Source organism: Eschrichtius robustus, chromosome 8 (assembly GCF_028021215.1).
Source record: "Eschrichtius robustus isolate mEscRob2 chromosome 8, mEscRob2.pri, whole genome shotgun sequence".
Classification (NCBI taxonomy): Eukaryota; Metazoa; Chordata; class Mammalia; order Artiodactyla; family Eschrichtiidae; genus Eschrichtius; species Eschrichtius robustus.
The window spans coordinates 109,770,047-109,794,546 of record NC_090831.1 but is presented as its reverse complement, the minus strand read 5'-3'; the positions used below and the strand labels follow the sequence as shown (position 1 = coordinate 109,794,546).

The 24,500-nt window shown below is 50.3% G+C and overlaps 1 protein-coding gene across 2 annotated transcripts in view; it reads left to right on the top strand.

Moving 5' to 3' along the window:
• Nucleotides 1-24,500, top strand: part of PLXNA4 (plexin A4) — a 445,428-nt gene that overhangs the window by 41,935 nt on the left and 378,993 nt on the right. For both annotated transcript variants that reach the window (XM_068549473.1, XM_068549474.1), the window contains exon 2: nucleotides 22,087-23,339. In XM_068549473.1, coding sequence (XP_068405574.1) covers nucleotides 22,155-23,339 — 1,185 coding nt within the window. In that variant the 5' untranslated portion in view covers nucleotides 22,087-22,154. The remainder of the gene's footprint in view (nucleotides 1-22,086; nucleotides 23,340-24,500) is intronic.

Sequence of the window (24,500 nt, the reverse complement as noted above, 5' to 3'; positions counted from 1 at the left end):
GCTGACAAATTAAGGTGTGAGGGGACCACCTCAGTCCCTTGGCATTATGAGAGCCCTACTCTGTCCTCAGGACACCTGCTGTCCCCTGCAGGACACAGGCCTGTTGATATATCAACCCCAGGGTCATGCCGGTTCTATATATCAAACATTAGTAGAGCCGTTAACTTTCATTCTTTTGAGATAAAAATATATTTAAATAGAAATTCTAGTATTTTCTTCCCATATCTCCTTATTTTAGAGACCACTAAAATAAAAGGCCTCCCACGCCAGCCAACCCGGTATCTGTCCCATTTGCTCTGACTCCGGACTGTCACTCTGAAGATTCCATCCTCCTCCCTTTGCTCTCTCCATACCTCCTTTCCCCCACGCTGTGTCTGTACACACGTGCACACTCGTATGTGTCTCCATGGGGATGTCCCTTGTAGCCAGACTCTCGCCTCTGCACTGTTGTAGGGACACAAGCATAGGGAGGCTATGCTTCTCTCTCCTGGAAGATGAGATGCTCCTTCCTTACTGGGACCCCTACAGCAGGACTGAGTCTAATGGTGGGAGGAATTAGTAGGACAGGTGACCCTGTGGCAGGTCAGTTGAGGAGCCCTAGATTAGGGTCAGGCAAGAATAGCCTTGCTGATGGATCTCGCTAGGTATCCCTGTTCCAGCCAAGCAGAGAGAAGTATTGCATCCTTTCTTTGTTTATGCTGACCAGTTATCCATTTTATTGTGAGCTCCCGCTCCCCCTTCCTTTTCACACCCCCCCCCCCCGCCCCCCAAACACACATCAAGCTGTGGCTTCCTCTTTACCGGCCATTTCTTCTGAGTCAGCTCAGCCCTGGGAGTCACCACTGAGTGGCCATTTTGTTTCCCAGGCTCCCTTTCTTCAACCTTTCCCCTCCCCCAGCAAAGGAATGTCCTTCAGTCTCATTGCTTCTGTTGCTTGGTGAGTTGCCAAAACAAACAAATCCCCTTAATCTGTCCTTTAGAACAACCCCACAGGGGTTTGGTTCTGCAGGCAGTGGGACCAAACCAGAGTTCTGGGGTCCCAAGATGATGTGGCTTTGCTCAAGGAGCTGGTTGCTCTGGGGTGTTGGTACCAGGGCTGTGAGGCAGGCAGTGAGCGGAGGAGAGGCGAGGTGCTGCCAGCGGGTGGGGAAGGGAGCCTCCGGGGCCTGCCACCTGTGTGTGGAGGAAGCTCGCAGACTCCGCTGAGTCTGAACTCCCCTAGGTGGGCAGGGCACCTGCAGCTTCATAGACTAGCAGAGCGCAAGGAGAACAGAGGCCGAGAAGCATCAAATGAGAGAACAATGGTTTTCTTGTGAAGCCAAGGTTTTTCTGGTTTAAGTAAGCACAAGGGACTCCTGATGTGGAAGGGAATCTTTGAATTATTGGAAGATGCTTTGGGAGTAGAAAACTGGGCTGAGGCTGGCCTCTGTGGATTTGGGGGAACTCTTTGAACAGGGGTGTCTGGAGACTCTTCTCCAAAGCTCAGCGACTGGTTCACAGGACAAGTTAAATCTTTTCGTGTTGGAGGCCTTGCACCCATCTGATTCCTGAATTTATGTCCTGCCCAAGGATTTGGCTACCTCTGATGGGGCTGAGAGCACTGGGAGGGGCATTCTAGGGTCCATTTAAGGTCTCATGAAACTGATCATATGTCCTTCCAACTCCTGTGGGCACTTGCACTGGGCTGAGTGCTGAGTCCTGTGCATTGAACTATACATAAAGAAGCATATCTTCACCTCAATAGGGCTTATTTAGCAGCCAGGTGAATACAAGATAAACATCATGGCAAATGCAAAGTAGAAAGTGATAAGTTCTGATATTTGCACCCATTGTTTTGGAAATTCAGGGAAGGCGAGAGATTCCTTTGGCTTGGAGGTTAAGAGGTGTTTGTGATGGTGGTAACCAGTTACACAGACTGCCTCGTTTATTCCTCACCACAATCTAGAAGGCAGGTCCTACTCTCATCCCCATTTTATGGTTGAGGAAACTGAAGCCTAAAGGGAATAAGTAATTTGTCCAAGGTCGAATTTGTTAAGTGTAGTGCTAGAGAAGGGAGGAGGAGAAGGGGATCTCAGGCAAAGGGAACAATTTGATGAAGGCATGAAAGCAGGAAAGCACAGGACATGTATGGGCAGTGAAGAGGAGTTCTATTTGAGTGGAAATGATGAAAGCCAGATGGAGGAGGTCTTTGAATACAAAGCTGAGTCTATCCTTCATTCTGTAGACAATAGGGAGCCACTGAAATTTCCTGAGCAGGAGAGTGTCATCATCAGAGCAGATGAGCTTTTAGGAAAGAAGAGAATCCGATGTGTAGAGCATTAAGCAGTGACTATTATAGAACGTGTGACAGGTGATTCACTGTGCCCAGAGGCATATTACTTTGGACAATGCAAGGAGAGAAAATTTCTTTTCATTTTGATAAGAGGTAATTCATTTCATAAGAATGAAGGAAAAATGGTCCGTATTTCAATTCTTTCCAGCTCCATCTACACATTTGTGCCTATTACCTTGACCCCCAAACTAGACTCTAGTCATTACTGCTCCACCCTCTTTCTGTCTCCTTACTGGATTTCTTTGATGCCAGTGCCAGTTATTTTCTAGACCACCCTCTCACCATTTTATTGGAATGAATCCAAACATCGTTTATGCCTTCAGACATTTATTGGCTTTGAGGGAGGTGGTAGGTGACTGCAAAGATCACTGAACTCAGGTTCTAGGTCCAGCCAGTAACTCCTTTTGTGGTTCTAGGATGTGTGATCTTTGATTTTGAGTTTCTGTACCTGCAAGATGGGGATTATAATACCGAAGCAAGTGAGAATCATGAGATGGTGGTGAGGGAAACCAGAGTCTGTGGATCGGTGGTCCTCAAAGTGTGGTCTCCAGGCAGCAGCAGCACTGTCACCTGGGAACGTGTTAGAGATGCACGTTACTGAGCCCTGCCCCAGACCCACCCAATCAGAAGCTCGGCGTGGCTTCTCCAGGGGATCCTGTGATGCGGAGTCAAGTTTCACTTGGGTTGTTCCCACCTTTTGGCCCTTGAACACTGGCTAAAATGGACATTGGTATATGTATCTCTGTTCGGGTCCCTGTTTTCAGTTCTTTTGGGTATATGCCTAGGAGTGGAATTGCCGGATTGCATGGTAATTCTATTTTTAGCTTTTTGAGGACCCACCCGTTTTCCACAGCAGCTACACCATTTTACATTCTTACCAACAGTATTCAGGGGTTCCAATTTTTTCACACTATTGACAACACTTGTTATTTTCCATTTCATTTTAGCCATCCCAGGAGGTGTGAAGTGGTATCGCATTGTGGTTTTGTTTTGCATTTCCCTTATGACATCTTTTCATGGGCTTCTTGGTCATTTGTATATCTTCTTTGGAGACATGTCTCATCAAGTCATTTGTCCATTTTTTAAATTGGGTTGTTTGTCTTTTTGTTGTTGAGTTGTCGAACTTCTCGATATTTTCTAGACTTATCAGAAGTATGATCATTGTAAATATTTTCTCCCACTCTGTAGGTTGTCTTTTTTAGTCTGTTTTTTAAAAAATTCAGTTTATTGAGGTATAATTGATATAGCATAAACTGCATATTTAAAGTATACAATGTAATGAGTTTTGACATAGGTAAACACCTGTGAAACCATATATTCACAAACAATATATTCAATAATAAACATACCTATCACCCCCAAACGTTTCCTAATGACCCTTTATAATTCCTTCTTCCTGCCTTTGCTTTCTCTGTTAATAATAGTGCTCTAAATACCCTGCTGTTGACACTGAAGCATAATGGGAAGATACCTAACCTGGGATTCAGGAGCCCAGACTGCCTGTGTTCTGGCTCTGTGGGTGGTGCAGGCTGATGCCCAGTGGCCCTTTCTGTTCCTTGGGCTTGCTTCCTCACCTGCACAGGATCAGCTCTCAGCAGTTCTCATCCATTCTGGCTGCATATTAGAATAATCACTTGGGAAGCAAGTGATAATTGCTTTTATAAAAAAACAATATTTTAATAATAATTTTATAATTAATTTTAAATAATTATTGCTTGTTAAAAAATACCGATGTCTATCCCGCATCTTTTGGATGATAGTTTCTGGAGGTGGGATCCTGGTGTCTGTGCTTTATAAAAATCTCCCCTAGTGATTCTGATACACAGGAGGTTGAGATGATTCTGGATACACAGGAGGTTGAGATGATTTCCCACACCGCCTTCTTATCCAAAGTACCATGGTTTATATATCACTTTGTTTTCTTCATATTGATTTCATTTTACTCTCAAAACACCGTGAGGTAGGTAAGATGTAGCTTGTTTAAAGACAAGGACACAAATACGTCGAGTGGATAAAGGACTTGAGTGGATGTAAGGTAGGTGGGGCTGGAAGGAAGCATGTGTTTCCCATCATTCCCTTCAATTGCCATTAAACAAGGTGACACCAACATGCAGGCAGCCAATGGCTTCCAGGTAGGGTCTCCCAGGGTGGGGTTACCATGGACCAGGGTCTGCCTTGCCTGTATATCCAGAGATGGACAGATTCTCAGGACTAACTCACTCTAATTCTCTGGGATATTGATATTGAATATAAAACGCCATCTTATTGATTGTAGTGGGGTCTGTTCCTATCTAGTTAATGGAAGAATGGTGCTTGCTCTCCTAGACACCCTTCTTGGCTTCATGGTAGCATGGTATCTGGAGAGCACCTCTGTAACCTGAGGGTTTACTGGGTGAGTCAATGAGATGCCTTCAGCTGCTGTTACAGAACCCAAGAATAACGTGAACAATAAGTGAATGGTCATCTCACATGAGAAGACCACAGGCTGGTGCCTCCAGGATTGGATCGTTCAGTGACTCAACATCATCCTCATCCCCCAGGGGCTTTCTTCTCTCCGCTCAGCCGTGGTGGCTGTGTTGGTAATGTCTCCCCTCATGGTCAGGAGGAGCCTGCAACAGTTGATGACACGAAGGGTGGTGGGCAAGTGAGGCAGAGTGGTACTCCTCCACATGAAGTCCCCGGCAGGCTTCCCATTTGGTCCAGTGGGCCAGGCTTGAGTCTCATGGCTGTTCCAAAACTTATCACTGGCAGGGGGAAGGAGACCCCCATGACTGGCTTAATCCAATCATGATTACCCACTGGGGCTGGGATTCACTGGCTTATTCCAGTTGTGATTGGCCCCCTTCTGAGGTGGGGCTGCATATGCAGGGTGTACTCCTGGATAAAGCTGGGGGATATCCCAGCAAGGAAGAACCGGGGTGGGGGTGGGGGGGTCAGCTGGCTCACTGGGGGAATGTGGAATTGCAACCGAGAGTCTGGTGTTTTTGAGAACCACGTCATCTGTGCCGTGGAGAAGCCTGGTGACCAACTGCTGTCCCTCCTCTGAGCACGCCTCCCGGTGGGCGAGCCCCGTACTCATGTCTGGCAGCCACCACCGCACTCTCTCTCCCTGGTTGGTGTGAGATTAAGACTCAGCAGCTCCTGCCGTTTTGCTCCAGGCCAACCACCCCGAGTTGGCTAATGCCTTCTTTACTCAGACTGTTTAGATTACAGCCTTCTTGACTTACATTCTTGTCTAGTGGAAGAAACCATGTCACCCTGAGTAGGCTTTGGTTCCCTGCTCTTTCACTAGTGATTTGGGGACACTTTGCCCCTGTAAGGTGGCTCCTGCAGATATCTGGTGCTCCCGTGAGGATGTCTTGATTGGTACAAAATTAACTCTCAGAAGGTGACCTTATCTCCTTGTTCCAGGGGCTTCTTCCTGTAGCCTGTGTGGGCAGACTCCATCAGCTACCATTCAGGGCTGTTTGAAGATGCTGTTCAGATCAGTGCAGGGGAGGTGCCCAGGTGGAGGTTGAATGTGGTACCCAGGCAATATGCTGGCAGGTGGCATGGGGGTTGGTCTGGGCAAATACAGACATGACTGTGATGTGGTTGGGTGTCAATTCAGGTGGGAATACGGGTCATTGGTCGGTTGCCTCATCGATCTTTACAGGCTGAGCATTTTGCCTCATTGATTTTTCACTGTAGACTGAATCTTGTTCATTGTTCACTTAGAGACTGCTTCATTTCTTTTCAATTCATTTTTCTGTGCCCGTTTGACACTTTACCACATTGCATTATCCTTCCTCGATGTGGACGCTGATCACCCCTTTCCTGGAACAATCTCTGTGACCTTGGGAAAGGCCTTTAACCTCTCTGAACCTCCGTTTCCTCATCTGCTAAATGGAGATGATAATTCTTGCCCAAAGCATCTAGAAGTCGGGGAGGCAGGCATGTGGGTGTCCGGGAGAGTAGCTCCTGAGAGGTGATGGCAGGGTTTGCTTGGTCAGGGAACGATGGCCTTGCTCAGACTTGGCACTGGAGGAAGAACCTCCACTTGAGGAGGGGCGCTGAGCTCCTGCAGCCTCAACCCTCACCCAGAGACTGGGATTTCTCCTGCTAATAACTGCAGCTTCGGCCACATTGGCTCCCGAGGACAGAATGCACCTTCCTTAGAACCTCAGCCCAAGAGTGCATTTACAACTGCCCATTAATATCTAATAGCACAGTTGAGACAAAGCTGGACATTTTAGTGGGACTTTGCCTGGGGCCTGGAGGTCATAAAAGGAAAATAAATAGAGTTACTATAACAAGTCAATGTGGTTTCCAAGTTATAGTTTATTTCACTTCATCGATAGATGACACTCCAGTCTAACACCAACTGTGCTGCCAGGACCACTGTCCTTTTTTGACCCCTGGCTAGACTCTAGAGACCCTTTAAAGTTTAGGCATAAAGACTGAGGCCCAGAGAGTGATGGGAGTCCCCGCTCCTGCCTGTGAAATTGTGTCATCTGTCGACCTGTTTGGGGAGCCACCTGTTACCCGGATGACTGATACAATGATGGTCACCCCTTCGTGAGCATAGCCTTACGCTGTAGACCAGGACAGAGGCTCATTATCCCTCAGTAAAGCAGCAGCTCCCACGGGGCACCAGAAACACCTGCATTACAGACAGTGAGGAATCTGGTTTGCATAACTTCACTGGTTTGCATAACTGGGTGCCCAAGATTCTCTTTATAACCTGAGTGAAGAGAGGGCTCCTTGCTAAGAACTAAATAACTGATGCTGAATATCCTTTGCCATTTCCACTCTTTTAATATTATTAATTTTGGCTATAAATTTATGAGGTTTACAAACTAGGCTGTACTTCATAAGCATTTGCAATTTCCCTTTAGTAAAATTGAAACTTTGATGTGATAGTTTTTCTTTCGCAAAAAATAAGTGTAAAATGCTGGGTCCCTTAGGAAAATATTTTAGTTGGCATCCCCTTCTTCCAGCCAAGGTACCTTGGTGCAGCCTCTGCCTCTACCGAGGGCTGGCACAAGCAGAGGGCCCTGATGCCTCTGGGGCTTTCTGCAGGCTTAGGTTTAGATCTTAGCTTCACTTCATGTTAGGTACTGAGAATCAGTTTCTCATCTAGAAAATAAGGATACCATTAGCATCCTCTTGGAGCATTTAAATGAGATGCTTTCTGCAGACCACACGGCTAGCTTCTCTGTAAGCCACTTCCCTCCATGATCCCCTCCCGTACCAACCCTGGCAGACTCTGCAGACAGCCTTGCCCTTGATGTCCCAAACTGGACTCTTGACTTCTTTGTTCCCCTGCCCTGTTCCTCCCTAGCCTTCCCCATATCAGTAAAATGGCACCACCATCCACCCAGGTGCTCAAGCCAAAATCAAGGAGGTATTATGAATATTCCTCTCATTTCCATATTCCTCTCATTTCCATCTCATTTGCCCTACTAGAGCAGTGATGACCTGTTTTCACCTGCATCACCTGAGCCAGGCCGCCATCACCCCTCAAGGAACTCCTGCAGGTCTCCTGTTCCACCCACAAACCATTCTCCACCTGGAGCCAGACTGAATTTGTCAATGATAAACTGATCGTGTTACTTCCTTGCTTAAAACCTTTTCATGGCTTCCCATACCGTTTGGAATGGAATTCCCGTTCCTTCCCCTGGAGTTGAATGCCCTCTGTCATCTACCCCCCACCTTTCCCTCAGACCCCATTACTCACACTTCCCTGCTCGCCCAGTGTCTTCCGGCTGCTCAGCTTTCTGCCTTTTCCTTGCCAAGTCTGCCCCCTCCTCAGAGTTTCTGCACTCACTCTGCCTTTGCCCTAGAATGCTCTTTCCCCAAATCGCTGCATAAGTGGCTTCCTCCTTGTTGTTTGTTTACCCTCCCGGCAAGCCTCAAGACACCTCTACTGGCCACTACAGCTAGGGAATGCCCTGCCCCCGCAGTGACTCTGTATGAAACGACTATCTTTTTTTTTTTTTTTTTTTTTAAAGGACTTACCCTATCTGAAAATAACTATTTTTCCTGTTTACTGTCTGTCTTCTCCCTATTAAATGTAAGCTCTGTGACATCAAAATCTTTTTGTCTTAGTCACGTTGCACCCTTGGAACATGGGTTCCTGGTATGTTGTAGGAGCTGAACAAGTGCTGTTGAACGAATGCAGGGATGAGCTTGGGTCACCCTCCCCGCTTGTTACTTTGCCCCTTATATCATCCTTTGGCCACCGAGAACTTGTCCAGTTGTGCCACCCCCTTGGGCTGAAGGAAAGGGTCCTCTCCCAACACATGCAAAACATCAAGGTAAATGGAGGTGATGACAGTCCAAAATTGTTTAGTTTTTATACTCTAGTCGGCTAGGAGGCTTCCTTTCCTCCCAGTTAACCACTGCATTGGTCATGGGGTCTTCTAGACTTAGCCCCCATCCCGCTTTGACATACGATCTTCAGTGATGACTCGGATGGGTGGCCTTGTGGGTTACAGGGAAGTGTTGGGTCCATCAGAAGACCTGAGTTGTGGACATACGAAGAGCAGAGCTTTGGGCAACTTAATGAAATTCTCTGAGTCTTGGTGTCCCCATCTGGACAGTAATAATAATGGCTTGGATGGGGATAGGTATATATTTTTGGAGTCATGAGTGTTGACTGCATATGAAGGAGCATGTCTAAGGCAAGATATAACCCACAAACAAGAGGTGGTGGTGGTGGAATTTCAGGCCGTGTAAGAGGACGAGGTGGCCAGAGTTGGCAGGTGTTTTCCTCTCTGTGTGGAGCATTGCGTGTTTCTGTCCACTGAGTAATGTGCAGAGCAGACTCATAAGAGCTGCAGAGTCTACTTCAACGTCTCTTGGGTCTCGCAATGGATTCGACCCTCTGTCACGCCTGAGATCCATCTCTTGGACCCTTGTGCCCCCAGTGACACAGCTTCTGAGCAGGTCCTGAAAGGAGGTGTCAGCAGCATCCAACAGGATTCCTTCCTCTGCCTGGCCTTGCCCCGGGCCCTCCAGCATTAGCACCGGCTCTGTATGCTTGTCACCTGGAGAAGGAGGAGGGCATGGCCAGTTCATAGGGGTGCTATAGGAGGGACTTAGTCCCGGCGGGAGTGCTGGCGAGAGGCCCCGGCATCGATGTGGGGCAGAGGTTGACTTGTTGAGAACTGTTCTCTTTACAGTGATGGGCACCTTGGAGAATGGTCTTGGAGGGTCTTCACCATTCTGTGCCTCACTTGAGAAATGGTGGCAGGATGGGGGTTAAGATTTGCTGCTCCTTGCTCGTATGTTGCTGGCACAAATACGGAAATAGAGTGAGGTCTCAGCAGAATGGAGTGGGATGGGCAGGGGCAAAGGAGTTGGGAGATTGGAATGTGTTAGTTAATTGAGATTCATTGCCAGAAACTGCACGTCTCCTTGGTCCTTTGATTCACAGGTGTGTGCCCAGCAGGTGGGAAAGGCAGGATGACAGGGTGGCACAGGTCCCCACTGCTAGGGACCCAAACACTTAAAGCCCATGGGAATAAGGAGGGGATGGGGAACCAGGAACCACCTCCTTAGGAGGAATGACATGTTATACTAGTGTTATTTGATCAATACTAAGTATTTTTAAAATTCAGTGTTGCCATGGTGATGGAGATTATTTCCAAACTTTAAGATATAAAATACCCTATTCTGCTAGCTCCTTGCATATTTCCAGGTAGTAGTGCCTGGCCCCCAAACTTTGTTGCAGTCGATTCTGAACCTTTTTTTTTTAAAGGAGTGAATATAGCTCTGTTCTGCTTCCGGCTGCAGGGAAGATTTCTGCCAAGATTCGCGGCACGCAGCTGAAATATGTTTTGTATTTTCTGAGCTTTGGCTCATCGTGGAATTAAATAGCACTAATTACATGAATGTAGACCAGCAAGGGAGACAACTGTTCACTTCCTGATTTTCCCGGGAATTGAAAAAGAAAGGGAGGGGGTAGAAGGACAAGGAGGGGACAGGGGAGAGAAAGAGCCTTCCCACACTACACATTAGATGACAGCGGAAGTGCGAGTATTTGGCCCAGATGTGCCCCAAATAGCCTGTTCCCTCATGGTGTTGCCATTTGGTAGCATCACCAGCTTCCCTCAGGAAGACCCTGTGGGCTGGAAGGCAGGAGGCCGGGCTGTGCGAAGCAGGTCTGCTGCTGGGGGTGGCAGTGATGGCCTGGGGTGGGGAGGCATTTTGGGAGCAGAGTGGTACTTGGGAGAGACGCTGAGTGCAAGGGTCTGAGTGCAGTGGGCTCCCATCTGGGTCCCCCTAGCAGCCTGCTTCTAGCATCCTTTCCAAACCTGTTGACTTTTTTTAGTCAGAAAAGTTTACTTAGAGATTTCTACCAGTCTAAAGAAGGGAATTTCCATTCCTTTTAAAATTCCTTCTCCTGCTAAAGATAGGAGATGAAATAGGCAGGATCACCTTATCGTGGGTTATCAGTTAAGCCCTTCAGTGGGCGGGGTGGCTTCAGAGCTTGGAGGCCTCCTGCTGATCCTTCACTCAACTGTCGAGTGGTGGGGTCCGCAGAGGCCGGAAGCAGCGAGGGCCCCTCCTTGAAAGGTTACCTTGCTCCCCAGGTGCTGACTCAGTGAATGGGCCACTGCCTGAGCTGACAAGGTGCGTCCTGCTCCAGCAGTCCTCACTGAGAGAGAGAAGACAGGTCCAAGGAGTGTGATGGAGGCTCGCTTAACAGCTGCATGCCCCGCGTTCTGTGGGGGCAGGTCGTGGAACTAGACCGCGGTGGGCTCTCCCCAGGCTCCGCACAACTTAGATTTCAGCCACTACAAAGCCAGTTTAGGTGAAGATGCAAAGAGACTGGAAAGAGAGACTTCAGCACCAGCCTTGTGTTTTGCAGTGAACACCCCCTCCCCGGGTGTTGCCATCCTCACCATCTCATGGCAAAGGCCATTTGTGGAACCCTCCCCGCATCAGCGTCAGCCTGTGCTCCATGACGCCTGAAATGCTTCACCCTCACTCCTCCTAGATTTAAGCCCAAAAAGAAACATAATGATCTCCCTTGACTCATCACCCTATTTCCAGAAACGCCATTTTACAGATGGGGAAACTGAGGCATCAAGAAAGCAGGACTGTGGCCAGTGAGGAGGACCCTTCCTGATACCTGTAGCGTCCTTGCTGCTGTGATTCAGAGAGGGGAGGCTCTTATGGGTGCCTGTGGCCGACACGTTAACCGCTGTGCACGAAGGATATCCTGCCTCTTCCCACGACCGTGGCAGGAGAGAAGGGCCTTGAGGGAGAGGAGCTCATTAGCCTGAAGCCCACATGACGTGGCTTTGCTTTCTGGTGCCAGGCTGGGAGTCCAGGGAGAGAAGATGGCAAGGCCCAGGGGAGTGGGGGAATGGGTGGCAGGGAGAGCGTCAGAGAGCCTCCTTTCCAGATGAAGATCAGTTAGCGAAGCAAGTCTTCCATCCACTTCGCCCTGGGCCATATGCCTGAGACGGGGCTGCATGGATAGATGACTATCCCAGCACATGGTGGACCCCAAGCCCCTTCTCTGTGACGCGAATGTCCACCCAGGTCTTGGGGCAGCAAAAGTGACAACAGATGATCCCTTTGCCACAGCTTTGGGGTGTCTTGAGCATCTTCCCATGATGTGCCTCCATTTCTGCACCTCCAGAGGCCAGTGGGGACCCTCAGAAGATACTGGGAGCCAGCCCCCTGGATAGGGCATTTCTCACCGGCCGGGCCAAGGGCTGGGGTGGAAGAGAGTGACCACACTGACGCCAAGTCGGCTGGTACATCTGACCCCCGGTTCCTGGCTGGCTGGTTTCTTTAAATGAGTCGCTGGAAAGAAGCTGACGATTCTGTCCTCCCAGCCCAGGCTGCTATTGAGAGTGTTGTGTTTTTAAAGCCTCACAGCCGGACTTGGAGGCTTAACGACTCCCCTGCCCGAGCACAGTGCCTGGAATATAAAGGGCTGCCACAGTGTAATAATAGAGTTCCATCTTGGGCTTCCTGGGCTCGCTGGAGCTCCCACTCGTCTCTGCTGGGAACAGCGGACTTGGCCAGGGAAAGGTGGTTCTGCACCCTGGGGGGGGGGGTCCCTCAAGGCCAAGGATGGGGAGGCCTGGGGGAGGGGAAACCATAGATGGGGGCCTCAGGGGTCCAGCGTGGACCTAATCTCTGAATGGGGGTGGCTCACTGACTCACCCTCCTGCAGACTCTTCTTCCAGGCTGGTTGCAAAGGCTCTGTCCATGGTAATCACGTTCCCCCAGCCCTCTCTAATAAACTGGGAAGTAAGGATTAAGTAGCTGAGCTTGGTGCTGAGTTTCCCAGGGACCAGGCTGGTTGCCTGGCGGCTGGACGCTAAGCCTGTGCCTGGCTCCCCACGGCTCCCTCCTCCCCATCCTTTATGCCTTTCTCCAGCCCTTCCTCCGACCACCAATGTCACATTTCTCATTGCTCAGAAGAGCAGAAGCAGAGGGAAAGCAGACTGGAGGGATTGATTCTTGGGCTCATGACCTGCCCCAGCTGTGGCTGCCTTCTGGTTTTGTGCTGGGTCATGGCCGGGCTGAGCCTTCTGGGTCCCCCTCCTGGGTCCCCCCTCCTGCACATAAGACTGTCCAGGCACAGTGTTGTGACTTGATCTTTCCCCTGGTGGTAGTGATGGATTGCACTATGACACCCACACCCTGGGGCACTTTTCCTCTTATGAACGTGGCAGTCATTTCTGAGACCTCAACAAGGAGGAGGGGTGGCAGCAAAGGCCAGGACTAGGTAGTGAAGCACACAGGGGGCTGCATGCCCATCGTGGCGTCAGAAGGCAGGCACAGATGTTCCATGTAAATATAATCCTCCAGGAAAAGAAAGAAAATCACAATTCATGGCTCCTATGTCTAGAAACCAAGAGTTTCAAGTGAGAAATGCAGACAAGAAAAAATACTGGTTACTTACTGAGGACGTTCTTCTGAATGCATAGATTACAAATTGGAGTAGGAATCTTACAAAGGCCTTTCTCCATTTTGCTTGTTTGGATCAATAGCTGGCTGGTGTTTCTTGGATGAAATAGAAAGGAGACCTGGGCTGTGTCCCCAGTCCCCTCACTGCCCTTAGCTGCACACACAGAGTGCCTCCCTGGTTCCAAACTTCAGAAGGACCACTTCGGAGGAACATGAAGATATTTCTCCCCTGTAGGCATGGGCATGGCCATCTCCCCCCTCTCTGGGCTTGGCAACTTGCAGTCTGGCTTTGGGAACAAGGAGGGAGCTACTGACACCTAAAGAGGACTTTCCCTGGGGTCAGCCTGATGCACTGCAGGAACGGAGCCCCACTGTGCCCAGCCTCGGGTTGGAATCCGGCTCTGATATGCAGCGTGCTGGCTGCGTTTCTGCCCGTGTTCGTTAGGGTGGTGCCAACTGCTGGGACACACAAGTTCACCATTTCAGAGCCTTGTCCCAGGAGTGGTTTATTTCTTGTCTGACCTGGATGTCTGTGGTTAGTGGGTGGGTCCTTCCATCTTGAGGCTCCACCATCTTGCAGGGCCTCAGAATCCTGTTTATCCAGCTGGTAAAAGGATCTGTAGAGAAGACATATCTATTTCTTACCTGCTTTGGTATGGAAGTGTCACCACGACACTCCTTCACCAGTCATGCGGTCACACCTGGAGACTGTGTGGAAACGGAGAGGCCGAGAAGTGTAGGCCATAGCTGGTAGCCATCTCTTATCAACACCTTTACACCAGCCGCTGCACGGATGGGGAAGCACGCAGCTTTGGTGGATAGCTAGCTTCCCGTCCCCTGGCCTCACCTGCGCAAGAAATGAATTACCTCTAGTGCAGCCCAGTAAGGGGGACGAAGGGGAATGAGGTTCCTGGTTTCTAGGAAACCAGGAGGGGTTGGGAGGTGGAGCTCGGCAGAGCTTGCCAGTGACTGTGGATGACCTCAAAGGGGAAAGCTACAGGATCCAGTAAGAGACCTCAGCCACTGGAGGGCAGGGCTACCGTTCTCCGCTTTGGAGTGTCTGTAGCCCTTGCACCCGGCTGAGAGCCCCTCTCGTGGTACGTGATCCATCAACACGCTTTGGCCGAATGAACAAATGCATCCTGACTTCCAGCAGCTGGGTCTCCTGCGTTGTCTGTTTTCCTTGCGGCAGTTTTGTTTCCAGGCCCAGCTCCTTGTCCTCAACATAGTCTGCGCCGATGTCCTCTGCTGAGTAGGGCAGTGGTTCTCAAGTCTAATTTGTGGATGCAAGGCAACCTGTTATGATATTCCAGCTGGAGGACCGGCAGTTCTCATTGTAAACTGTGTCTGAAAGGTGTATTTTCCCTGTTGCACTTGAAGTCACGCTTTTAATGGGCAAACGTGGGTATTTTAAGTAGCTATAAGCCCTGATTAGAGCAGGGTAAAATCAGCATTGTGTATTTGGGCTAAGTGGCTCAGCACCAAGATTTACTTGGTACTTCAGCTGTGGGTGATCCCAGCTGCCACCTCATACACTCTTCTGTGAAGTCGTCATCCGTTCCTCGTTTAGTCATTCATCATTCATTCATTCATCCATAATTCATCCATCCGTTCCTTCATGTATTCCCAACATACCGACCATATATCAAGCTCTAGGCTTGGAACTGAAGAGAACAGTGGTGAAAAATACATAGTAATTTCTGACCTCCAGAAGCTCATATTTTTTAGATGGCAGGGAGCATCAGTGGGCAAATATAGCAGCGTTGGTGGAATGTGAGACGCTTGTGGTTGTAGAATGTGAGACTAACTCGAGTTCCTGGACTGACACGCAGTGGGGGCTGTCCTAGACCAGGGCCAGGGTCAGACACGCTTCATTTGAAGGGTGAGGCCCTAGGTGAGGGGGTGGGGTGGTCATCCTGGGCAGGGGAAACCACCTGTGCCGAGGACACGGAGGCATGGACAGGTGGAGAGCATCCCAGGAGACTTGTGAGCACAGCCCTCAAGGCAAAGGCCCAGCAGACAGGGGAGCATCGTGATGGATTATGAAAATCAGCACACACACGCACACACACACACACACACACGCGCGCATGCACACACACCCAAACGCACCTGGAAAAAGCCTCACCATTTGCAAAATTCTAGTTTATCTCTGGGGCAGTGGGACACTGAGATCTCTTTGGCATGCTTCTTCTTGTGAAAGAACAGTCTATTAGGGAGGACGTGGTGAGAGACACCTTACTCTTTTGGCTGGAAGGCTGGATTTTTCTGTGTATGGGTCAGGATTCTTTCATTAACAAATGCCGGAACCCTCACTGGCTTATGCAAAAGGGGAATTTTGGGCTCACGTAGCCAGGAAGTATAAGCATAGAGGTGGCTTCAGTGCATGTGATCTAGACATCTGTGTGATGTCACCAGGACCTGGGACTCAGGACTTTCTCTGCCCTGCCTCAGCTCTGCTCTCTTTGTACTTAACTTCCTTCTCTTCAGGCCCCCCTCCCCTCCTCCCACTCCCCTGGTTACAAGATGGTGTCCGCAGTTCTTAAGCCCGCCCTCTCCAAGGCCACAGCCAATGGAAGACCTAGGACTTTTTCCTCAGCGCTCCATCCAAAGTCTGTTGCCTCCCAGAGATTCTGATCCAACCAGGTACCCATCCCTAAACTAGTCCCTGTGACCTGCCCTTGCTCTGTGCTGATTGGTTTGGGCCCGGGTCATGTGTCCTCCCTTGAACCAGGGGTGGAGTCAATTTCCCCAGAGGCTTCTGGGCTGAGAGGGGGTGAAGGGGTGGATCCCCAGAGGATAAATGAATGGTAGCAAAAACAACATCAAAAACAACAGGTGTCTACTATCTCTAACAGTGTCTTTCGTTTTTTTTTTTAAATCATGACTGTATTAGAGTTTTCCAGAGAGGCAGAAACTACATATATGTATCGAGAGAGAAAGAGAGAGATTGATTTTAAGGAATTAGGTCATGCAATTATGGAGGCTCCAAGTCCAAAATCAGCAGAGTAGGACCGCAGACTTGAGACTCAGAGGAGACCCCATGTCATAGTTCAAGTCCAAGGGCTTCTGCTACAGAATTCCCTCTACCTTGGGGAGGTCAGGCTTCTGTTCTATTCAGTCTTCACCTGATCTGGTAGCCACACACTTATATTTTAGGGGAGAGTCTGCTTCACTCAAAGTCCACTGATTTAAATGTTAATCTCATCCAAAAACACCCTCACAGTAACATCCAGAATAATATTTGACCACATATCTGGGCACGATGGCCCAGCCAAGTGATCACATCAAATTCACCATCACAGTGACTGACGGTAAGAAGTGCACTTACATCACACTCATGCATACACATACGTGGCTGAAACAAAAGTCTCACAAAAGTCTTATCCTTCCTAAATGTGACATACTCTTATTTTTCTCTTCTATTTTATTTCATTAAAAAAGTACCTGTAACCTAAGCAGGTTACTAGACTGATGCTGGATTATGACTTGTCTTTTGAAATATCATCCTAGAAGACATTTTCTGGATGTTCTATTATCCCATGGCAAACGTCCTGAGGAAAACAGGATTCTGTCCAGAGGGTCAGGGAAGGTACCATGTGCCACCGAGGGAGACCTGAACAGATTACCAAGTCCCACTATCACTGGGTGTGACCCCAGCCAGGACCTGTCCCTGCTCATGCCTCCGTTTCCTTATCTATAGAGGCCGTATACTTACAAATGCCTCTTCTGCCTAACAGGGTTGCCACGTACAGTACAATCAGAATGAGATAATATATGTGAAAACACTTTGTAAGCTCTAAAGTAATTTTGTGAGGTAATTGCTATTTTTAAACTACTCTATAATAACTTTCTTCTCTGCCACTCAGGAATCTGAGAAGATGATTCTATTTCATGAAAGTTAGTTTGAGCTCTTCACCACTTGCCACACAAAACAAAGCCCCAATTTCTCTAATCAAAATGATGATCAGCTTCTAAAAATGAGTCCCATCTCCCCTGAGATGATTCAGAATTAAAATTTGATTTCAAAGAGGGGGAAACAGCAGAGTGTTTGGGTTTGACTCAGAGACTTTCAGTTCTGTCTTCCTTTCCCACCCTACCTAGTTCAGTGAGTCCTTCCGGGCCATCTTGTGGGGACTCGGTTACATTATTTGCCTTGAAGAGTCAGAATTGGGCTGAATGCTACCTCTGATACTTTTGTTTTAAAACCAGCTGAGGGACTTCCCTGGCGGTACAGTGGTTAAGACTTTGTCTTCCAGTGCAGGGTGTGCGGGTTCGATCCCTGGTCGGTGGGCAAAGATCCCACATACCTCGCGGCCAAAAAACCAAAACATAAAACAGAAGCAATATTGTAACAAATTCAATAAAGACTTTAAAAATGGTCCACATCAAAAAAATCTTAAAAACAAAAACAAAAACAGCTGAATGATGACCTGAGAGAGAAACGGTGGATGGGATCTGGAATCTCAATGAGGGTTTCCTAGGTTGAGTCATCACTTACCTGGATAGCTGGAACGGACACCACTGGAGAAGTCCAGCTTTGCCAGGACGGACCGCCTCAGGCCGCCCTGGAGGGCAGGGGCGGGCAGCTCTGCTCACCTGTGGGTCCCGTGCTGGGGTAGGAGGGCTGCGGCCGGCTCACCGCTGTGGCAGTGCCCGGTGGGGTCTCTGGTGAGGCAAGCTGAAGCCCACATCCCTGCTAGCTCCCCCTTCTCCTCCATTTCTCTTGTTCGTTTGCTAGCTAATCCGTCTCTCTCGTGGTGTGTAAAATGAGAGGCTGGTTACTCCTGTCACACGTTGTTGTTTTCTGTGGGCTCCCCCCTCTCCAGGCGCAGTAATTTCGCCGTCCCCAGATGAGGGTGACAAGTGTTTGAGACGCATAACTGTGTCTCCTTTCAGTGCCTAGTACAAGATGGAGAATGAGGCCTGGCACCTTTCTGCTCAGTAAATTTATAATTACAGGCTTCCTCGTCTCGCCTCTTGCAAAGCAGAGAGCTGTTGATTGGCTTGTGGGTCCGTGAGTGTGTACAGTAAGGCGGGGTGTGGCGGGCACACTTTCCCAGGGCTCGGCAGGTTCCAATACAGGGACGGCCGGAAGTTCCCTCCAGAGGGTCGGCGGCTGAGGCCTGACCCGCACCTGCCTGTCTGGAGTGAGGATCACCAGCCCTGCTGGAATCTGGTTGTTGGCGGCGGTGTTCTGAGAGCTGTGTTAGGCAGCAGAGAATATGGCACCCAAAGAGCGGCCTCCTCCAGACAAAGGCCAGGAGCAGGTGCTGAAGCGGGTTCAGGTGAAGTCAGGAGACGTGGGAAGAGCCCTGCCTGGATTAGGAGTCCAGGGACTTGAGCTTAATCCCATCCCCACCGTGAACTCACTATGCGACCTCGTGCAAGTCCTTTAACGTCTGTGGATAGCAGCTTCCTGGTCACTGAAATCAGGGATTGGGAATCATCAAACTGGATCCTCTCTTTCAGCTCAAAAACTTCTAGATTCTTCTCTGATATTTAGATTTGCACAGGCAATTCTTGATGGACCAGCCTGACCTCCTGAGCCCTCATCACTCTAACAGAGATGGTGCCATCGGGCATGTTTTGGTCCTAATCCTTTTCATCTTCTTTCACTCTTGTCAACAACAGCAACTCTCACTTAAGAAGCACTTACTTCGGGCCAGGAGAAGCCCTGTGCCAGGCACTTTCCAGCCCTCTATGCTTTCAGAGGGAAGTAGTTGTGCCCATTGTGATGGGCATGACCTGTGAGGTTATGCCCTGGGAGTCCCCAGGGGCTTTGCTCGTCTCCTGTAGAGCTGGTATTGCCGGTTGATGTCCTGGGACTTCTGTGTGTGGGAACTTACATGGGTTAAACTGGACTTCTGAGGGCTCTGGAATTGTGCTTTCCTAGAAATAGGATGGGCTTCGCAATGATACAAAGCTGGGTTTCAACCCCAGCTCTGCCACTGATGAGCCATGTGCTCTTGCAGAGCTAGTTTCCTCACCTGAAAAGCAGGTCAGACACTGCTGACCCCAGCGAACGGTTGTCTGAGGAGTGAGGTAGTGGGTGGGCAAGCACTTGCCTTGGGGCCTGGGGCCCCATGAACGATGCACAGATGCTGGTGCTCCTCGCCTCCAGCCCCTCCTCCTGCCAGTCAGGGAAGAGTTCTTGAGTCTCCCCTCCATGTCAGGTGTGGGTCTCGCACTGTGGACACACTGGTGAGCAAGGCAGGCCCTCCCTACCCCCACGGAGCTCACAGGCCTCAGCTCCAAACTCAGTTCTTCAAGCAAAGGCTAAATCGACAGGAGCGCGGAGGCTCCTCTCTGGGAGCGGGGGCTGAGCTCTTCTCCTTTAAGTTTCCTCCCTCAGTACTGTGCATTTTAGTCTCAACCTCCCAGGGACACCCTGACGCGGTCCTGGCTCCCTCTCCAGCCCTATCTCCTCCTGACTCTCACGAACCATGCTTTCCAGACGGGCTCTTCCTGGCGTGCACCCCGGTTGAAATGCCCTTGCTGTGTGGCTCCATGGACCCCTTCCCAAGGAGGCCCTTCCTTTCCAGCTCTGCGGGTCCTCTCGAAGTTCACGGCTCAGCCCAAGTGCCATCGCCTCTCCAAGGCCTCCCACAGCCTTCTCCTTGCTCCCTAGCCCGGGGTTAGAGGTCAGCTGTCCTCACCTGAGCTCTCGAAGTCCATCATGTAACGTTTCACCGTCTGAGTAATTGGGTTCTGGCGGTGTCTGCCCCCCGACTCTGGGTTTTTCAAGGGCCTGGTCCAGCCTCGGCCATCCTTGGATCCATGGTGTCTTGTTCATTTGGAATGTGCCCTCAGCCTACGTTTGCCATGCGGGGGAAGAGATAGAGGCCCTCCGCTCACAAGACTGCTGTCGGTCGTGGGTGTGCCAGTTTCCCTCCTCTGACGTTTTCTTGAGAATGTTTGTGGTTTTCATTGGGAATGAGTACGTCAATGTCAATGTCACTGTTAGCTGACAATGTCAAGTGTTTGATTTGCTTTCCTTCTTCTTTCTTCTCTTGGTTTCCATCTAACTTTGTACTCTCTCTGCTTGTGGGAGGGGCAGATAGGTTTCTTTGGCTCAGCCATCTACCTCTTCCCATCACCTTGTTTCTGAGTTGTTTGGGAGGGGGAAATGAGAGAAATTCCACAGAGCTGAGATGTCTCCGAATAAGATGTAGGCCATTCCTGCCCAGATTTCTCCCAAACTGGAAGAAATATGAAGCCATCCTCTGGAAACACACGCAGAAAAGCATCTTGAATAGAAATGAACGAGACCATTAGGATGGAAAGCTATTTTGTTCCACGGGGAGTTATTTATTTATTTATTTATTTATTTATTTATTTATTTATTTACTTGACCACTTTTCTTAAAGCATTTGTTCTCTGCCTTTAATGAAAACCTCTCAGAGGAGGCCTCACCCTGGGCAGCGACCAAGACCTGCCTCATTAAAATGACGTCGGGGGACTTCCCTGGCGGTCCAGTGGTTAAGACTTCACCTTCCGATGCGGGGTGGTGCGGGTTTGATCCCTGGTCGGGGAACTAAGATCCCACATGCCTCGCAGCCAAAAAACCAAAACATAAAAATACCAAAAGCAATATTGTAATAAATTCAATAAAGACTTTAAAAAAAATGAAAAAAAACCCAAAATGACATCGGGGCTCAGACCTGGCCAGTGCGCCCAGAGGACCTGGTGGCCGCCTCAGAGTAAAGGGATCCGGGATGTGGGTTGTTCATTAGGCCTCATGCACCATCCAGCAGGGGGGAGGCGCAAAGGAGAAGCTTCCCCTGCAGTAGGTGCAGACCCAGAGGGCCAGGGCTGTGACGGACAGCCCCCTAAAAAGGGTTGTGTGAACTCGTCTTCTGTGCGTAAACAGTCACTGGTGGACGTCCCCGGCTGTGCCTGGCTGGGGTAAACTGAGATGTTTTAGCAGGACAGCATGAGAGTCTGCCATGGACTTGGACAGTCCTGGTCCTGGTTTCAGTTGGCCTCTAGGGCTTTTAGCTGTGCAACCTGGATTACTCCCCTCAGCTGTAAGGTGGGAGTGTCAGTAGTACTTATATCACAAGGCTGCTGGTCAGGGTCCCAGCAGGAAACATTGCACATACAAATCAGGTCATTTGCACAAAGGTTAATAGAGGGGGTCTTGACATGTGCCTCCTTAGAGGCAGGGCAGTGTTTGGGGGCAAGAACACTGAGGCCAGTTACCTCCCCTAGGACCAAAGGGAGGCAGGCAGGAGGTGGTTTGCAGGACCTGAGGGTGGGGCGTCCCCAGTACCTGCAACCCCCCTCCCCTCCTCCTAGCCTCTCCCCCTCCCACGGGGCTTCGGCTGATTCTCCCCACTGGCTGCACCTAACCAGGCCCAAGGGCAAGGAGCCTGCAGAGGTATAGTCCATACAGGTCAGCCTCCTGGGCACGGAGAAGGGTAGAGAGCAGATCTGGAGGGGCAGATGGAAGATCCCCCGCACTGAAGGGTTTGTTAAGATGAAATGAGAGTCTCTGGAAGGTGCTGGACAGTGGCTGATGCACAGTCAGGCATTCTGTGGGCAATGGCTGTTTATCATCATCATCGTCACCGTTACCATTGTTGTTACTGTTGCTAGTATTATTACTAGTACTATTACCGAAGTGCCCTCCTGCTGCCACCCAGCTTGGGCACTCATACCCACACACTGGGGACTGGCTCCCTTGGCCCCAGCGTCCCCCATTGCAGGTCGGTTTCAGCGTGTGCAGGATGCTTTGAGGGCCCAGCCAGACAAGCTGTGGGGTGAAACTAAGCCTCTGCCTTTGTCAACCAGCATCACCTCTTTCCTTTCCGCCCCCCCCCCTCCGGTAGGGAGCCTGCACTCCTCCCTCGACAGTGCTGTGCCGAGTGTGGCTGTGCCCCGAGGACGCGTCTCTGAAATGAAAGCCATGCCTTGGAATTGGACTTGCCTGCTCTCCCACCTCCTAATGGTGGGGATGGGCTCCTCCACTCTACTCCCCCAGCAGCCACCCCTGCTGCCCCAGAAGCGGTCTTTTGTCACGTTCCGCGGGGAGCCCGCCGAGAGCTTCAACCACCTGGTGGTGGACGAGAGGACAGGGCACATTTATGTGGGGGCCGTCAATCGGATCTACAAGCTCTCCAGCGACTTGAAGGTCCTGGTGACCCACCAGACCGGGCCGGACGAGGACAACCCCAAGTGCTACCCTCCCCGCATTGTCCAGACGTGCAACGAGCCCCTGACCACCACCAACAATGTCAACAAGATGCTCCTGATAGACTACAAGGAGAACAGGCTGATCGCTTGTGGGAGCCTGTACCAAGGCATCTGCAAGCTCCTGAGGCTGGAGGACCTCTTCAAGCTGGGGGAGCCTTTTCACAAGAAGGAGCACTACCTGTCGGGGGTCAACGAGAGTGGCTCTGTCTTTGGGGTGATCGTCTCCTACAACAACCTGGACGACAAGCTCTTCATTGCCACGGCCGTGGACGGGAAGCCGGAGTATTTCCCCACCATCTCCAGCCGGAAACTGACCAAGAACTCAGAGGCGGATGGCATGTTCGCGTACGTCTTCCACGATGAGTTTGTGGCCTCGATGATCAAGATTCCTTCGGACACTTTCACCGTCATCCCCGACTTTGATATCTACTACGTCTACGGCTTCAGCAGCGGCAACTTTGTCTACTTTTTGACGCTTCAGCCTGAGATGGTGTCTCCCCCCGGCTCCACCACAAAGGAGCAGGTTTATACGTCCAAGCTCGTGAGGCTTTGCAAGGAGGACACGGCCTTCAACTCCTACGTGGAGGTGCCCATTGGCTGTGAGCGTGGCGGGGTGGAGTACCGCCTGCTGCAGGCTGCCTACCTGTCCAAAGCTGGGGCCGTGCTCGCCCGGACCCTGGGGGTTCACCCAGAGGACGACCTCCTCTTCACCGTCTTCTCCAAAGGCCAGAAGCGGAAAATGAAATCCCTGGACGAGTCGGCCCTGTGCCTCTTCATCCTGAAGCAGATCAACGACCGCATTAAGGAGCGGCTGCAGTCCTGCTATCGGGGCGAGGGCACGCTGGACCTGGCCTGGCTCAAGGTGAAGGACATTCCCTGCAGCAGTGCGGTGAGTCCGGGGAGGGCCTCTGGGCCGGGATGGCACGGTGTCGAGACCTAGGCTGTGGCCTCCATGGGGTGTGAATCATCTGTCCCATTTTGTAGATGAGACAAGTGTATCCCGCCTCTGGGTCTCACTGGACTCGGATTATCACCGGCTCAGGCATGCTGTGACCACGGCACTGAGCTTATGAGAGTCAGAGCTGGAGCTAAATGTAGATTTCCTGTCGGCACTTTTCTCTATTCCGGCTGGCTCACTGGCTGTAAGAGGAGGGGCTGGAATAGGCGGAATTGTGTGCCGTAGACGCCACGTGCACCAGGCATTCTTGAAGGCTGCACTGTCGTACGCTGTGACTTGAGAGGTGTACCCACCTTCTTACCGACCATGCTGCAAGTCGCTCTCCTGGGAGCTTAGAGTAAAACCAATGGGTGGTGGAGGCACAGCTTAGAGTAAAACCCCTAGTGGGAGTAGGGAGGCAGTCATTTTACATTTGGGGTAGATGTAGAACTTCAGGAGAGGTATGTTTTTAGCCCCTTGCGTATCTTTAGGAAAAGGGAAAATAAGATCAGAAGAAGTAGGGTGAGAGTCCAGTGAACATAGAGGGGAAAACAGTTTTCTAAGCTTTCTGGGAAAACTGTATTTATTAAGTATCTTCTGTGTGCACAGTCTCATGGAAGAAACATGTCACAGTGTCCAGAAGCAGCCATGGCGCAGTGCTGGGTGACAGAGGGCTGAAGGAAACCAGGGGGCGGGGAGAATGAAGGGTTGGTTTAGGAGGCCTGCCCAGGGCCCGTGGGCCCTGAGGGACAGACCGGACCTCAGAACTGCTGGGCAACGACCGGTGCCACGGGTGACACAGCCTCCTGCCCCTCCCAACATAACTCACTTGTGACCCAGTGTGAAAAGCATCTGCCTTTCTGTGGCTTGACTTCTGTTCATCTTCATTGTTGTTTTTTTCTCAACCATTCTTAAAGTGACTTGGAAGGTTCAGCTGTTGGCATCTTCTATGCCCTGTGTCACTTTCCTTTCCATTTTTCTTTTTTATCGTCCATTTGAAAAATTATGAACCTAGTTGGAGAAAATCTATCCTATAGTCTTAATGTAGGGAGAAGAAAGGACAATTCAGTCATCAGGTAGAAGTATGCATGTGCATGCATGTGAGTCTTGACT